This window comes from Bos indicus, chromosome 16, assembly GCF_029378745.1.
Source record: "Bos indicus isolate NIAB-ARS_2022 breed Sahiwal x Tharparkar chromosome 16, NIAB-ARS_B.indTharparkar_mat_pri_1.0, whole genome shotgun sequence".
NCBI lineage: Eukaryota > Metazoa > Chordata > Mammalia > Artiodactyla > Bovidae > Bos > Bos indicus.
This window is the reverse complement of record NC_091775.1, coordinates 23,569,231-23,585,640: the sequence shown is the minus strand read 5'-3', so window position 1 is coordinate 23,585,640 and position 16,410 is coordinate 23,569,231. Positions and strand designations below refer to the sequence as shown.

Sequence of the window (16,410 nt, the reverse complement as noted above, 5' to 3'; positions counted from 1 at the left end):
GACCTAGTTATCTGACAGCAGAGGCAACCACATGGCCAGGGCATCGCCCAAACTTGGTCCTGACACACTGATTATAGCTGACCTTTGACCTCTTCTTGGGGTTATCGGTGGTGCCTCACTGCTTACTAATACTTCTTTAGCCTATGTGTTACCGTTTCAGTGGGTCATGAAACTAATTTGTTTTATTTTGGCTTATATTTCTGGATGACTTTCAGTCTGGCAATGGGGTGCCTTTTGTTGCAAAACAATTCAACAATGGGCTGGTAGTCAGGTATTCGGCAGGCTTTGAACACTCCCTGCAGTTCAGTAGGATTTGGTACTGTTGAGAATTCAGGGATTCTTTCTTGTCAAAAATTGACTCAAAAGATGTCTGGCTCTGCCTCCTTCATTTTCTTCTGGTCCATACACCTTGGTAAGGCAGTCTGGTCAAGGAACACAGTTGTCCTCAAAAAGGGACCATCTCCTCTCAGCTGTTTCCTGGGTAAAGAATAAAGGGTCAGAACAAAAGTGTTGGGAGATTATATAAAGCTCTTTTGAGATCCTGAAGTTCTTCTTGACCACTGAGTGTGATGCTTCCTCTTTTCCCTATTGGCAATCAGGCAAGTCTGGTTGGTAAACCTTCTGGAGGCAGCATGTAAAAGCAGACAGGGAATTCAAATTACTCTGGTTTACAAAAATGGGTTTATTTCGATGACATGATCTTAGATAAATATGACTAATTGGCTGAGCACAGTGTTTGCTGAGTCCCTCTGTAGTGGGGAGCCAAAGAGGGGGGCATGACGGGTCTCCGTAGGTTTTATAAAAATACCTTTGTCCTGCTTGTACCCAGCCTGCCTGGATGAAAGGTCTGGGTGCAAGTAATGGTCAGCTAGCGAAAAGATGAAGTTACAGCTGCTGGAATAGGATATATATTATGAATAAATGGAGAGAAAGCAACAGGAAAGAGCATGTTTAACTCCAGGAACTTATGGGGATGAAAGGGACATTGATTGTTGTCTTTCAGGACTACCCCTGGAGCTTTCCTCAAGCTTAAAAACACCCTGGTGAGGTTTCCCAAACTGTTACAAGCATCTCAAATTCAACTGACTGCTGGGCCTGCCACCTGTCTATCTCCTGCCACCTTCTTGAACCTCACAGAAGATTCAAGACTTGCTTACCAGTCTTCTTTACCAGTCAATCCTAAAGGAAATCAACCCTGAATATTCACTGGAAGGACTGATGTTGAAATTCCAATACTTTGGGCACCTGATGCAAAGAGCCAATTCATTGAAAAAGACCCCGATACTGGCTAAGACTGAAGGCAAAAGGAGAAAGGGGCAGCAGAGGATTAGATTAGATAGCATCGCTGACTCAATGGTCATGAATCTGAGCAAACTCTGGGAGACAGTGAAGGAGAGAGGGGACTGGCATGCTGCAGTCCATGGGGTCACAAAGAGCTGGACATGACTCAGTGACTGAACAACTTCTTAACCTTACTAAGTCTGTGAAAACAGCAAAGGATGGCCCCCAGATCCTGAAGAAATCCTTCCTTAACAAAAAACACCTGTCAGCATACCCCAGGCTTCAAGTTCTCTCTCCTACACCCCTTCTCCTAACTGTCCCTTTTTCATTTGTGGTATGGACAAATGCCACACACCCGGTGGTGTGGATAAAGGGCACAGGCTGGGTGACTTCCCTCGGGGCATTTTCTGCAAAAACAAGGACTAAACTCAATTGTTAAACTGAACTGAGAACTCAGGCTTCTCAGCTGCCCAGAAGGTCATGCTGGAGACACTGTTATCTGTGCCGTTGGCTGATGGAGGTCCCATTTGAAAGGCCTAACAATTGTAATGTAGGTATTAACTTGTATTGCTGGAAAACAGAGTGACTTTCACCTGGCATAATAGGCTTTCAAGTGCATTAGGAAATACCACAAATAGCTCATGCAGGTCTAGGATGATTGGAGCTTGCTCCAAGATGAAGCTACCGTGATTATTTGGGTGTGCTTACTAGAGAGATGATAACCAATTTGTTATTTACATACAGCCTAAGGGATGTGACCTTACAATGGAAACCATCCACCTTGAAAAACTGGTATGAAATTTGTGCCTATCTTGAGCTAAAATGATCAATGATACTATTTCTTTCCTGCAAGTTTCAGGTCCACTTAAATTCACGTGGAGGATACACTGTCCGAGATTGTGGCCTCACAGGCCAAGGTGGAGTCTGTGCAATTGCTCCTGGAATGCCTGGGTGAATGCTTCAGTCTGAGTAGGAGGGTTAATGCAGAACCATAAGGACAGCTGGCCTCCTGAGGCACATCCTTACTATGTCACATGATTTGTCTGGCTGGATTGGACCACAGCCCTGGGATGCACAGCTGAGAGCAGTGCTGCAGGTTGACTTCATTCTGGTATTTGGAATCCTGTTCACAGTAGTCTTAATGCAATGCTGTATGAAACTCACTGAGCTGATGTGGTTGCAGCTAAGTGGCAGAATTTAACAAAAATGACACAGATAACACACGTGGGGGTGTGCATCTTATCCTCAGTGTAGGAATATGCTGAAGCTACACTTCCCTTCAGAAGACTATACCCGTGTATACCCACAGAAACTATTTCTAAAGGGTAAATTATAAAGTAGAATCAAAATATACATTAACAGTACATTTGTTCTCTGTAAATATAATTTTAGCTTTTCTCATGTTAAAATTGTATACAAAGTTTTGTGAAGCAGCTGTCTTTGTGTATTATATAAACTGAGTTTTCTTGAAATGGTTGGATGGCTTTGGTAATTCTGTTCTCCTTTTGTGTATCAAGAAATTCCTTTTATATGATAAAGACTTATGGTTTAGGCAAATTCTGGCTGAGTGATATCTGGGTATTTTATTTTACATATCAAAGTACCATAAACTGTCAACAGCCAAATTGCTGGTATGCTTCATGCTTCATATTTTGTTCTTAGTACATTTTGCCATATTTTAACTGAAGTAATTAACTTCCTAGAAAGAAAATATTTAACTTTCTAACCACTGATGGCGAGCCTTCCTGTTCAGTCTTTAGTTGAGAAAAAATGCCATTAATAAACATTTCACTTCAAGGATTAAAAAACCAATAAAGCCCATTATAAAAATTCAAACATAAGAAATACAGAGTAAAAAGTGAATGTCTTCCTTCACCTACATACTAGCTTTCTCTCTCCTCTTTTGCAGAATTCCAATCTCTCCAACAGATAAACACATATAATTTACTTTGATACTGATTTATGCTTTCCTCTTGCTGCCATTCTTCCTCTCCCAGGTAAGAAAGTATCAAGACTATTTCAACTCTATCGCCTTAGGGGATGTTTATGTGGGTGAAGCAGCAGAACAGGAAGAAAATGGCTGAGTAGTTTTAAGAGACCACTTGGCTTTAAGAGACCACCGTATGGGTAATAGTTATCTCAAGGTGGGTGAGCACTGGATACTGGAGGACTCCCCTGAAGATACTGCTCTATGCAAGGGGCCCCAGACTGGCATAATTTGGAATGAGGTGAAACAGTAAAAGATAACTAAGGCTGAATATCCTATCAGCCTAATGGGCAGGGGAATAGAACTGGATGGAAGACTATCTATATAAAATATTTAGATATATCTTCTACGTGTAGATCAAACTGTGAAGACAGATTTATAACCATTACATGCACACATCCCTCTACCTCTGGTAAAACAAGTCTAGCAATACCTTCTTTCTCTAACTTTTTTAAAGGTTTTTACATACGCTATAAAACTTGATCCTCAAACACTTTTACAAAGGAGTATACTGTGGCAGAGGCTGAGATTTATTCCAGAATATATAATTAATAAGGGTTTCCCAGGTGGTACAGGAGGTAAAGAACCCGCCTGCCAACGCAGGAGACGTAAAGATACGTGGGTTCAATACCTGAGTCGGGAAGATCCTCTGGAGGAGGGCACAGCAACCCACTCCAGTATTTTTGCCTGGTAAATCCCTTGGACAGAGGAACCTGGTGGGCCACAGTTCATAGGGCTGCAAAGAGTCAACACAACTGAAGCGACTTAGTACACATGCACATAATTAAGTTCTAGGACAAACATTCACCAAAAAAAAATCTAGATTCCTTTCTTTTATACTGTATTTGGTATGTATATACTCAACATATATAAGCCTGACACCCTTATCTATGACAGGTACATACGTTACTCTTAGGGCAAACTGCAGCCATAAGGGCTTTCAACATGAGAACATGAGTGATACCATGTATATTCAAGGCAGACCATTTAAAATTTCAAGAAGCTGAAGTTCATTAAAGGCTTAAGATAATTAAAACACTGCAGAGTCTTCTCTGAGGGGATTTTGGACTTCTCAGTCTCAGTGTCCCTTCTCTCCTTCCGTTTCTTCCTCGATCCCTCCCTCTTCAAATGTACAGTTTATAGCTTCAAATATAAGGAGAATAAGGGACTTCTGCTTATAACTAAGATAGCCACGATGGAGTAAGAGGGACCAGGTTTAGTTTTTGACCTGAAACAACTAAGAAGCGGGGCCACATTTGTATTTTCAGATACTGGGCACTGGTACTACAGAACAGTCATCTTTTAGGAAGGATTAAGTGCCCAGATTAATGTGAAGAGTTTTTTAGGCCACAGCGTGGAGAGGAGACTCAGAGGGAGCTGAGGGAGTCCAGAAGATGGAGAGGCTTAGAGTTACAGGACAGAGTATTAGAGAGTTCCAAGATTGCCAGGGCTCTGCAGAAGGCCCTCTCAAATCTTTAGCAGAGTGTTTACCATCAGATATGTGTAGGAAAAGTAAGAGCCACCTAAAAGGAACAAGCACTGGGGCGCAGAGAGGGCTGGGAAAAGGCTGAGTTCCCACTAGTCAGTGTGTAAACCTCACAATCCAGTATCAGCTAGGGTCTAAAGGAAGCTAGAGGGGCTATAACAATATCACACAGTGAATATTTCAGAGCCCCCTCCCCCTCAAAAAAATCTATCAGGGATAAAGATGATCATTTCATAAAGAAAAAGAGGCCAATTCATCAGAGGAACATAATCGTCTTACATGTTTATGCATTTAATAACACAGTCTCAAAATACATAAAGCAAAACCTGAAGCAATTGCCAAGTGAAACAAATTCACAGTTACAGTTGGAACTTTCAATCCTCCTCTCTCAATAATTTATAAAATAAAGAGGCAGAAAATAGGTAAGGATACAGTATATTTGAACAAAAATATCAACCAACTTGACCTGACTGATATGTATAGCACATGCCACCTAACATGAGCAGCATGTGTGGTTTTCAGGGGTACACAAAACATTTTTTAAAGTCACAATAAATTTAAAAGGTTTCAATTCATATAAAGAATACTTTATTAACCATACATTAGAAATGAACAGCAAAGATCTTTAGAAAATTCCCAGTATATTGAAACAAAATAATACAATTTTGAACAACCCAAAGGTTAAAGAAGAAATCAAAAGGGAATTTAGAAAGATTTGACCTGAATGAAAGTGAAAAGACAAAATATAAAAATTGTGGGATGCTTCTAATATAAAACTTGGAAGATTTATAGCACTAAAGGAGTGTTTTAGTTGAAGAAAATATGAGAAAATTTTAATGACCTTGGCTTTCTTAAGATTGCTTAAATATGACTTCAAAAGCAGAGTATAAATTTAAAAAAATGAATAAACTGGACTTCATCAAATTAAAAACTTCTGCTCTTTGAATTACACTCTAAAGAAAATAAGGCAAGCCATGGATTAAGAAAATATTGGTAGAACATCTATCTAACAAAGGATTTTTACCCAGCATATATAAACAGCTCTTACAATGCAATAAGAAAAACAGCCTAATAAAACACACATGAAATATTTGAACAAAGATATCATCAAAGAATTTATATAGATTGCAAATGAGCATATAAAAATTGCTTTAAGAAAAAGCAAATTAGAAACACAAAGTGTTATACTATATACCCACTAGAATGGACAAAATTTTTAAAAAAAGACTGGCCATGCTGAGTACTGACTAGGATCCGGAGAGCAACTGGAACCCTAAAATTGGAGCAGAGTAGCAGTCTGGGTTCATAGAATGGGAGCTCTGCTGGGACCAGACAGCCTGGATTTTAGTCTTCACTCTTGAGGCTTTGGGAAAGTCTGTATTCCTTCTGTCACTATTATCAAATACCAGTAAAAACTGGTTCTGTTTACTTCATCAAGCTCTAGTGATGATCAGGTGAGATAATGGGAAACCATTTTGTAAACATGGGGTACAAGGTTATTTGGGCTTTCCTGTTGGCTCAGTGGTAAAAAATCTGCCTGCCAATGCAGGAGCTATGGGTTCAATCCCTGGGTTGGGAAGAGTCCCTGGAGGAAGAAATGGCAACTCGCTCCAGTATTCTTGCCTGGAGAATCCCATAAGCATGACAAAGAGCTGGACACAACTGATTGACTGAGCACACACGCACTAATGTTATTCTTTCAAAAATAAAATTAATGTGAATACATACATAAACATATTTTTAAAAAGGCAATTTAAAGAAAACAATAATGAAAATATCATGCTAAAATATTTTCATGATTTCTCATTGCTGTTAAGCTAGTTTAATTATTGTAAAATTTCAATATTCAATTACTTACAAGGCCTACAAATATTTACAAAGAATTTAAAAAATAATACACAGATGTTTGACTAAATTAATGTTGACCATTAATAAGATCACACTACTATCTATGGTGCTCAGTATGTCAAAAACAAGTAAGTCAGTAAACTGTTGATATTTCTTAATATTTTAATAATTATTCATCAAATCAGAACTAGACAGTAAAAAACACTTTTTATAAAGACATTACTTGCATATTAACACATCAATCTTGATTTAGTCCGGTAGCTTTGTAAGAATCCATGACTTTAGTTTCTCTAGTTCCGCTTTGCTTAACTCATGGTAAACACCTGGGAAACTATGAAACTTTGTGCTCACTCCTAGAGATTTTAACATTGAATTTGTCTCTTCACCCCAAGAATGAAGAACTAACTCATCTGCAGTACCATGACACTGAAATAATTCAGGAAGAACACCGTCACTTTTCTGAAGAGCCTAGAGAAGAGGATATAAACATGGAGAAGTTTAAGAAATTCATTTAAGAACAGTGTATGTTCTTGGAAGTCAGGGAGGGCAGAAAAATGTCAATTTAACCAAAGCTTCAGGGGAAAAAGCAGTAGTGGCAGTGATGTCCGAGGTATATATTGATGGACTAAGCTCAGGAACTTAGCTGGTTGATAGCACTGCAGGAACTGCAGTTGTGTGGGACCTGCATTTACTCTGAAGAGGGCTGTTTCAAAAACAGTCAAAGCATTTCCTGAAGAAACCTTGTGTCTTGGGAAGACAACCCTTTTCACATAGAGTGGAGAGAGGGAGGAACACAAGGGAAAAATGGCATTCTTGTTCTCGTTTCTGTACCTGCTGGTTCTACTCCTGGTAATGAGGGTGTATCACTATTATATTCCATTCATAAATTAGGAATAATGCTGCAAAATAGGTGTCAGCCATATAACTTATCCTTTGGTTTGATTAAGTCATAATTAGCAAACCTAGCTATAATCATCTACATTTTTAATATGTATACAGGATGCATATATATTATATACATATTTTTTATCCTTTCCCCTTTGAGACTTTGATTAACAATACTCTTTGTACAAGGCATTTCCTAAACAAGAATGACCAGGTGGGATTAATCAATATAGCTCATTTGCCCATGAATTCCCAGGAATGCTCTGTGAAGCAACCGTTATTGTGTAATTATCAATGTTGTTTTAGTTTCAATGTGTGAATGCCTTATTTTTTTTCTTCTGTTTTGCTTTTAAAATCTGAAACTTACCTGGTAAACAGCAGATGCTTTATTCAGAAAACTAGACAGAGCAAATACTCCTGCCACATCTTGATGATTTCTATATGCTAAATGCATTGCCATGCACCCTCCCATAGAAAATCCTCCTACAAGAAGCAAAAATTCACTTATCAGTAAAATCAGAATAATGCTAATTTGGAACAAGATATAGCTATGCCAATCTTCCATAAATATCTGGAGACCTAAAAGAGATACAATGCAAAAGAAAAATTTAGTCTACTTTACAAAAGACCTGCCATGAGTAAATAACACTATTCCATCTACGTCATCACTAGTAAAATAATTTGTTATAAAAGGAACTAGAATTGCACAAAGAAATAAATAAATCTGGGTCATCAAGTAAAAATATTTATCATAATTAAAAATATATGAGTCATAACACAAGTGTTATTTACTTAAACATCTAATGTGTACTTATATTTTGTTAATACTTATAGGAGTACTCACACTACAATTAATAACATGCCCCTTTTTGTCTTAGTTGTCAAACTATAAGCTAGAGTTTTTCATATAACAGATGCTTAGTGATCTTTGAATTAGGAAGGATGATCAAAAATTTGGTGAGCTAGTTAAAGTATCTTTGTATTATCATATTATTTTGGGAACTAACTTGTGATGGTACAATTAAAACATATATACTTAAATGTACTTTTAAAAAAGCTTGGAAAAAACTTATTCACTTAACAAAATTTTATTGTCTTTTATGAGCCAATCACTGTCATTGGAGTGACACTAGTCACTGGAGATAATACATATTAAAATACATGGATCCTTCTGTACGAGGAGAAAAGAGATACATCACAAAATGTGGAGATGGGGACATGACATGACACAGCAGAGAGAGTGGCCCAACTTAGAGATGTAGTGTGATATTCCCTAGCTTGACTGAGAATTAAAAAGACATCTCATGATTTAAAAGAAATCTGCATGTTATAGACAGCAAGCCTGCAGGAACATAGTTTTTATTTTTGGAGAAATTCAAGAGCGTAAATAATACTTTTGCCAAATGTACCTAAGCAAAATATTGAATGTGACTAGTGTGACTGAGGAACTAAATGTTAATTTAATTTTACCTAGTTAAATTTGGAGTTTAAATACTCACATATGGCTAGGGGCTATGCTATTGGACAATGACGTTCTAGATAACCTAAGCTGCATACCAATGATTAGAAAAAAAGCTTCAAAATTCATAAATTGAGCAAAAATGAAACTAATGTTTCATTAAGAAAATAATGTACTCTAAGATAATTAAATTTGATATTTAAATCTAAAGTGGTAAAGATCTTTAAAAAGTCATACAAAGACAAAATAGGTTGGTAAGCAAAAATATATTTAAAAATTATTGTAAAAGAACACCTACTGAGAAAATTTTACACCTTAAATGCACCCAGCCCATTTTTATTAACTAATCACTTATGTGATTTCAGAGTTCCTTGATGGGTCCAATCTAACAGCAATAACAACAAAAACTAAAAAGAAAACACTTCCTCACATATGAAATGTCATTATCAAAGGCATCCAAAGACATTTAACCTCAAGTTCAATTCTCACAATTTATAATGAAGAAAAATGTACTCACTGAAAATTTATTATTTTAAGATTCAATCTAAGTCCCTTATCCATTTATAATCTTGTGAGGTAGTCTGCAATTCCTCACCAGTGATCTCTGACAATAGTCACTTTTAACATTGTGGACACCAGTGTGAAAAGGGACTTTGTGCATTTTTTTCTTCTGATAGAAGAAAACTTAACACAAAGGACTAGTTATTTGAATTCATTTTCCATCTAAGTGTCTAAAATGCAATATAAAATATACTGTTCAATGAGTAAATACGAAATAGTAAACTCATTGTAAGTAATACTTATAATGTATATTTATAGTTGCTGGCAAAGTATTAAAATGTCAAGAGTTAACATTTCAACATACATTTAAGATTAACAGGCTGAATAAAACATGTTATAAAATAATAAACCTAGCTTTTATGAACTCTTTAAATGAAATAAAACAGTAACAATATATAAAAACTACACTGGGAAAACCAAGCTAACCTATCTGAAAACAAAGTTGGGGGCAAGGGGATGGGGAACTTACAATTCAAGTTTATCATCAGTTGAACAGGATTTTTAAAATGCAGTAAAATCCACCCTACATTGAAATTTCAACAATTTTCCCATTTGATTTATATATAATTATTCTTCAGACTGAACTGTGATAAAGTTTCAAAAATTTGGGAACATATAAATTATGCCAATCATATTTGTATATTTTCTCTTATATAAAGTTTATAGGATAAATAGAATATTTATCATCTTCTATGGAAAGCTATTAAAACAGCAATCCCAAGTCTTAAAAGTTCTGAAGATTGTTGTTGAAGAAACACAAGTAAGGATTTCCCAGGCAAGAATACTGGAATGGGTTGCCATTTCTTTCTCCAGATCTTCCCAACCCAGGGATTGAAGCCGGGTCTCCCGCATTGTAGGCAGATGCTTTACCGTCTGAGCCACCAGGGAAGTCATTCAAGACATATATATGTTGAAAGAAGGTAGAAAGATGCTACCACTTTCCAGTTTTACCTCTAAGATCATCAGAAGAAACATATATAATGTCAGGAAAGTGAGCCTGGAAATTGTAGGGCTAGGTTTCATCTTGGTAACTGCAACCAATCCTTCATTTTAGTTTTAAATCTTTTTTTAAATTAATATGCTAATACATGCCCACTGAATAAAGTATTTTCATCATATCAAAATAAAGAAAATGGGTTACCCAAAATATCATTACTCATATATAATTCTGACATGTTTTAAAAATTTATTTTAGCAGTTAAACTCACTCTATATGTAAATTTTATACCTTACTTTCTTGTAATACTGATTTGAATGTCTTTAAACAGAGTTATGAAATTCTATAATTATTTTTTTTTATTCATTGAGCACATACTAAATATACCAAGTGCCTTCTAAATGTGTATATACAGTATATATCAGTTACATAACATTCAATTGTATTAACTAACCATTATTGCCTTAACTACTTTCCTCATAATGGGCTTTTACAGCATCCATGTAAAATATTTAGGTGTAATTCCAGAAGCATATGATTATCCATGCTTCAATTCTGCTAATACGCTCATATTATAAAAATTCTTATAATCTGGTCATTATCATTTGTCAGATTCTATACATCCTAGATCAAATTTAAACCTAAATTATGTCAATTTTCTCTTAACAAATTATCACCACCTAGTGGCTAAAAAAGGAATCTCATTATGGGACAAAGTTTCTGACTAAGTCAATAGATCTGGGTTCTAGTCCCAACTCCATTTTAGCCAGTAATCTCTTTAAATTTTACTTTCTTCTTATCTGAAGGGTGAGTAATCATTTTATATCTTACCTATTAGAAGGATCAAGAAAGATACTATATGAAAATGTGTATTATTTAAATACTTTTTAGTGTTAAACTGAATTTTAATAATTTTCTCAGAATGCAGGATCTGAATCCAGGTTTCCTGAATCCAGGAACAACTATGATGCCAAATTCAGAAAGTAATTTAAAAGTCACTAATTACTGCTTGTGTTTCCCCTAATTTTCACCACACACTCTGAAGAATTATATGTGGTATAAATATATAAAAATACAGTTTCTTGTATCTGATATTCTTAATGTGCAGGGTGAGGATTCATGAGTGTCTCCAAGGAACACATTTAAAGATTTGGCGCAGATCCTCCTATCAAACCAAAGTTTATTCTTTCCATTAAGAAAGAAATATATTCCCACTGATGAAAATAAGCAAACAAAGAATTTCTTTTCTCAGCTAAAACCTGCAGTTGAGTGCAGGGTCCTCAAGTGTAACCTTACAGCCTTGTGTTTCCGAAGTCTTGAAACACTGTGCTGGTCTCTAATTTACTGGATCTGAGGCCTCTTCCCCAGGCCTTCAGCCTGCCCACTGTTGTCAGTGTGTTCCTCTTAAAATGCTCATCCGACTGAGTCATTCTCTGTATGTAACTCAGTAATCCTAGCAGTTGAAGTGTACACCAGACTAGTAGTTCCTGAGACATTTTAATGTGTCCCTTGTTTTCCTTCATGAATGTGTTTCCCTTCTTGTTTACCAGCCATATTCTCATTCATTTTTTAAAACTCGGTTGGAAATTCTCTCTTCTAAGAAGCAAGTTTTTGTGTTCATTCCTCACTGTTCATAATACTTGGATTGTATAAAACACTTTACTTTTGTTATCTCCCTCATTATAATGTAAAGTTTTTGATTCTTTTTTTTTTTTTTTGGTACTCCAGCACTTAAAAATTCTATGAATAATTTGGAAATTAAATTTAGTATGAGAAGCATCATTTTTGACCTGACTAAGCTGTGTAAACTACTGGAAAAGGGGTATATCATATACCATAAAAACATTGTTTTTAAACTAAATTTAATATAGTAAAATACCACTAATCAAAATAAAACCAGAAAAAAAGAATGGGCTGCCACTTATTTAAATATAGAGAACAGTGTTGTTTACAAAACTATACTGGTTAAAACCACAATCTCAGAGACAAGGGTTCCATGAGGACACAGTGTATGATATTAAATCTGAAGTTTTATCACATACTAAACAAAATTAATAAGGGTAATAATTTTGTACTTATTATCTTCATGTTTTCCTCTTTAATCCTTTAATTTTCAAGTTTTTTCTCTTAGAATTCATTAAAAAAAATAACCTAACCTCACTGTGTTGTTCATATATGTGTTTCCCGTGTCTCAAATGCATTGTTCTTTTTAATAAAAATGACTCAGCATCTCAAATGCACTTTTGACTTCTCATTGAATACCTCCTAGATAAAATGTTAAAAATAGCATTTAAATCTTAAACAATCTATGAGCAATGAAAACCAGCATGTATACCATTAGGGAAAAAGAAAACAGCTGGTAGGGAAGGGACACGGAGCTCCTTGAGAGTCTCCCAAGGGCAGCAGCGGGCCAGTACATTCTTCCTGCTGTGTGGAGAGACAGCAGGGCAGGTGGGATAGAGTGGCTAACAACAGCATCATCACCACACCCCAGGCATGTCTCTAAGTACTTCACAGGAACTGATTAATTGAATTATCACAACTCTGTAAGTACTATTATGATCACCCAAGCCAGAGGTTAAGGACACTCACATAACCACAAAAACAGGCACTGGATCTAGGATTAGAAACTTGCAATTTGAGTGCACAGCCCAAGTTCCTAACCATGTTAAACTGCTGTCAGCTGCATTAGTGTGTTCGCAATTATGATATTTATAACTTGGGAAATGCATGTACAAACATTCAAATACATAACGATATTGCCTCATGTACCACATTTTGAAATGAATTCAGAGTTCAGTCAGATAAATAAGACAAAAAGAAAAATAATAATAACTACAAGAGAAAATCTGACACGACTAGAATGCCATTTCTCTAAGCATCAACAGCCAACTCATGTGAAGAATCCAGCATATGAAAAGAAGGCAGTATAACAGGTGTTTTGTTTTAATAAAAGTTAAGAATTACATATATTTTGACACACATGTTTAACTCTATAGAAATGCCTCAAAGATTTATTTTCATTGAATGGTTAAATAACTAACAGTACAGGCAACAAAGACCAACAACCTTGGATCCACACTTCTGTGTCTCTTTCATATCTCAAGCTATCAAAGAGGCTTTATAGCGCTTGATAGACTCACCTCACAAATTCTAAAAAATTTTTTCTTATATTCATATAAGTGCATATAAATTTCCTATTACATATATATTTTGTAATGAATTTCAAATTTTATACTTTAGTAGTTTATAACTCTTCTAAAATGAAATTTGTTGTTAAAAATTCAACGGAGCTATGATAAAATATCGATCATATTACTAACTGCTTAATAAATAAGATCATCTTTTAACAAAGTTTTCTTGGAACTTCAGAAAATAATTAAAACCTTTCATGATATAGTAGAAAGAAACTAAAATAAATTCTAGATGAATCAAAGAATTACAAATTTAAAAAACATTATGGAAAAGTCAGTAGAAAATCTATTTGAATATTTACTCAAATTCTAGAAGAATAACTTCTTAATCTGAGAAGTTATTTGGAAAAACCAGATAACTAAAAACAGCTTTCTCATGTCAGAACATAAAAAACAGAATTAAAAGGAAAATAAATTAAGTGTAAATTAATTGCCACTTTTTACTTATTTTTAGCAAAGATTTTTCAAGACAGTATCATTCAGCAAGGTATAATAAGATGGATATTCTAATAGAGGTGGGAGAAGCATCAACAGGTACAGTGTTTTCGTGAAAGGAATTTGACAGCATGTATTAAGAGTTTTACAAATATTCATATAAATGTTCAGTTAAACAGAAGAATCATGGGCTTTAAAATGAAGTAAACCTAGATTCAAAATTCTTATCAACTCTCTGACCCTATAACAATCCATACATAGTCTCTTTTCAAAAATGAGTAAGACAAAATAACTGATGGATACGAGGAAGGGCAAGGAATAGGGATGGGGGAAAGGACAAGCAGATAAGTATCAACAGTTACAATTCAAGGGATACATTCTTTAACACACGCACATTAAGAGCACTAAGTGTATTTTCTACTTATTCACACTGTCCTCGCAGTACTTCAGTATCTTACTATCCTATAAACATAAATTCAGGAACTGGTTCTTCCATACCCAACTTTTTATCTCCTCCCTTACCCCTTCTGTGGATTAATTTCCCTAAAGCACAGTTTTAATTAACTATATGACTCAAAGACATACTTAAGTCATTGCTCCTCAATCATCTATAGAATAAAGGATAAAAGGGGACTCAGAAAGAATTTATTGAGATTGTAAAATGAGCCAAGTATTTGACAGACACCATCTTCCAGTAAGGGACTTCCCTGGTGGCTCAGACAGTAAGGAGTCTGCCTGCAATGTGGGAGACCCGGGTTCGATTCCTGGGTTGGGAAGATCTCCTGGAGAAGCAAATGGCACCCCACTCCAGTATTCTTGCCTGGAAATCTCATGGATGGAGGAGCCTGGCAGGCTACAGTCCATAGGTCGCAAAGAGTCAGACACCACTAAGCAACTTTACTCACTCACTCAGTCTCCCAGTAAAATAGATACTGTATCATTATTCCCACTTTACACATGAGGCAGCAGAAAATCAGTGCAGGTTATTAAGTGATGAACCTGCTAGGCAACGGTGGGCTTCCGATTTGAACTATTTTTGTCACTATGCCATCACGCTCTTCCAGCTGTTAGTCACACTATGACATCAACAGGCGTTTTCCAGTCACACAACAAACTTTCTGCTAAAATTGTCTAACATCCAGACAACAACAAGCACTACTTTTTCTACTTCGATTTTACCATTCATATCACTCTCTATATCCAGACATCCATACTACAATAGTTAAAATTGTATTTGCACATCCTAAAATCTCATATATCTTTGGCACTTTTTTCTTAAATTGTTCCCTAATAGCTCCAAATACTTATGACTTCTTCATCTAAATTCCAATTACTTAAATCATCAGTTTACTGCAGATCATGCCACTGATTATAATAAATGTTCAGTTCTGTGCCAGGCATTGCAGTGGGTGCTGAGAAATAAAAATAAATATACATGATCATTCCCTTTGAAGAGCGGCCAGTTATGTATCTTTAGGGCACTTGTCGAGGCTAGTTGGCAGGACAGTTATTACAAGTACCTCATGGGCTCTTCTAGGTTGTAAGCAATTGGGGCACATAGATCCTGTTACCTGTGTCTCTTTGAGCATTCGACTTAATGCCTGACACACAGTACTTAGAAAATGTTTGCTAAATGATCGAATGACAGAATCTGTTATATACTCATGTATCTTGAGTTCTATCTTGTAACTGTTTCATGATGCCCTAGACTGAGCTGGTACCCCTTTACTAGGTTCTTCGCAGTACTCCTATAATGTTCTATATCCATCTCTGTGACATGGTGCTAAACACACAAACAGTTAAACACCGATGAGGAAACAAAGGCCCAGCAAGGTGATGTTACTGGGCCAGAGGGCCAGTTGCTTTCAACTAACAGAAGTGAATACTGAAGCCAAGACAGGAAAGAATGGATTCCATCCATTATGTCACATTGCTTCTTAACTCAAAGGATAGCTTAGTACTTCAATAAACACAAAGGCAGTTTATTAATTTGCTCAGATCCTATCTATACAGGATTTCAAAGTGCATTCTAAACTTATTTACAACATGATGGTGGTGGTTTAGTCATTAAGTCATGCTGACTCTTGCAAGCCCACAGACTATAGCCCGCCAGGCTCCTCTGTCCATGGAATTTCCTAGGCAAGAATACTGGAGTGGGTTGCCATTTCCTCCTTCAGGGAACCTTCCCAACCCAGGAATGAAACCCATATCTCTTGCATCTTCTTCAATGGCAGGTAGATTCTTAACCACTGCACTATCTGGGAAACTATGAATAGGTCTCATATGATATATAAAGTGCTCCCAAATAATGTTCCAAGTAAAATTCAAAGTATAAAA

At 36.0% G+C, this 16,410-nt stretch overlaps 1 protein-coding gene across 1 annotated transcript in view; it reads right to left on the bottom strand.

Annotated features, from left to right (window-relative positions):
* Positions 1-5,024: 5,024 nt before the first annotated feature.
* The window catches only part of LYPLAL1 (lysophospholipase like 1), a 32,089-nt gene continuing 20,703 nt past the window's right edge, over positions 5,025-16,410 (bottom strand). The window contains exons 4-5 of the mRNA XM_019976843.2: positions 7,855-7,970; positions 5,025-7,070 (exon numbers count right to left, since the gene is read on the bottom strand). Coding sequence (XP_019832402.2) covers positions 6,852-7,070; positions 7,855-7,970 — 335 coding nt within the window. The 3' untranslated portion in view covers positions 5,025-6,851. The remainder of the gene's footprint in view (positions 7,071-7,854; positions 7,971-16,410) is intronic.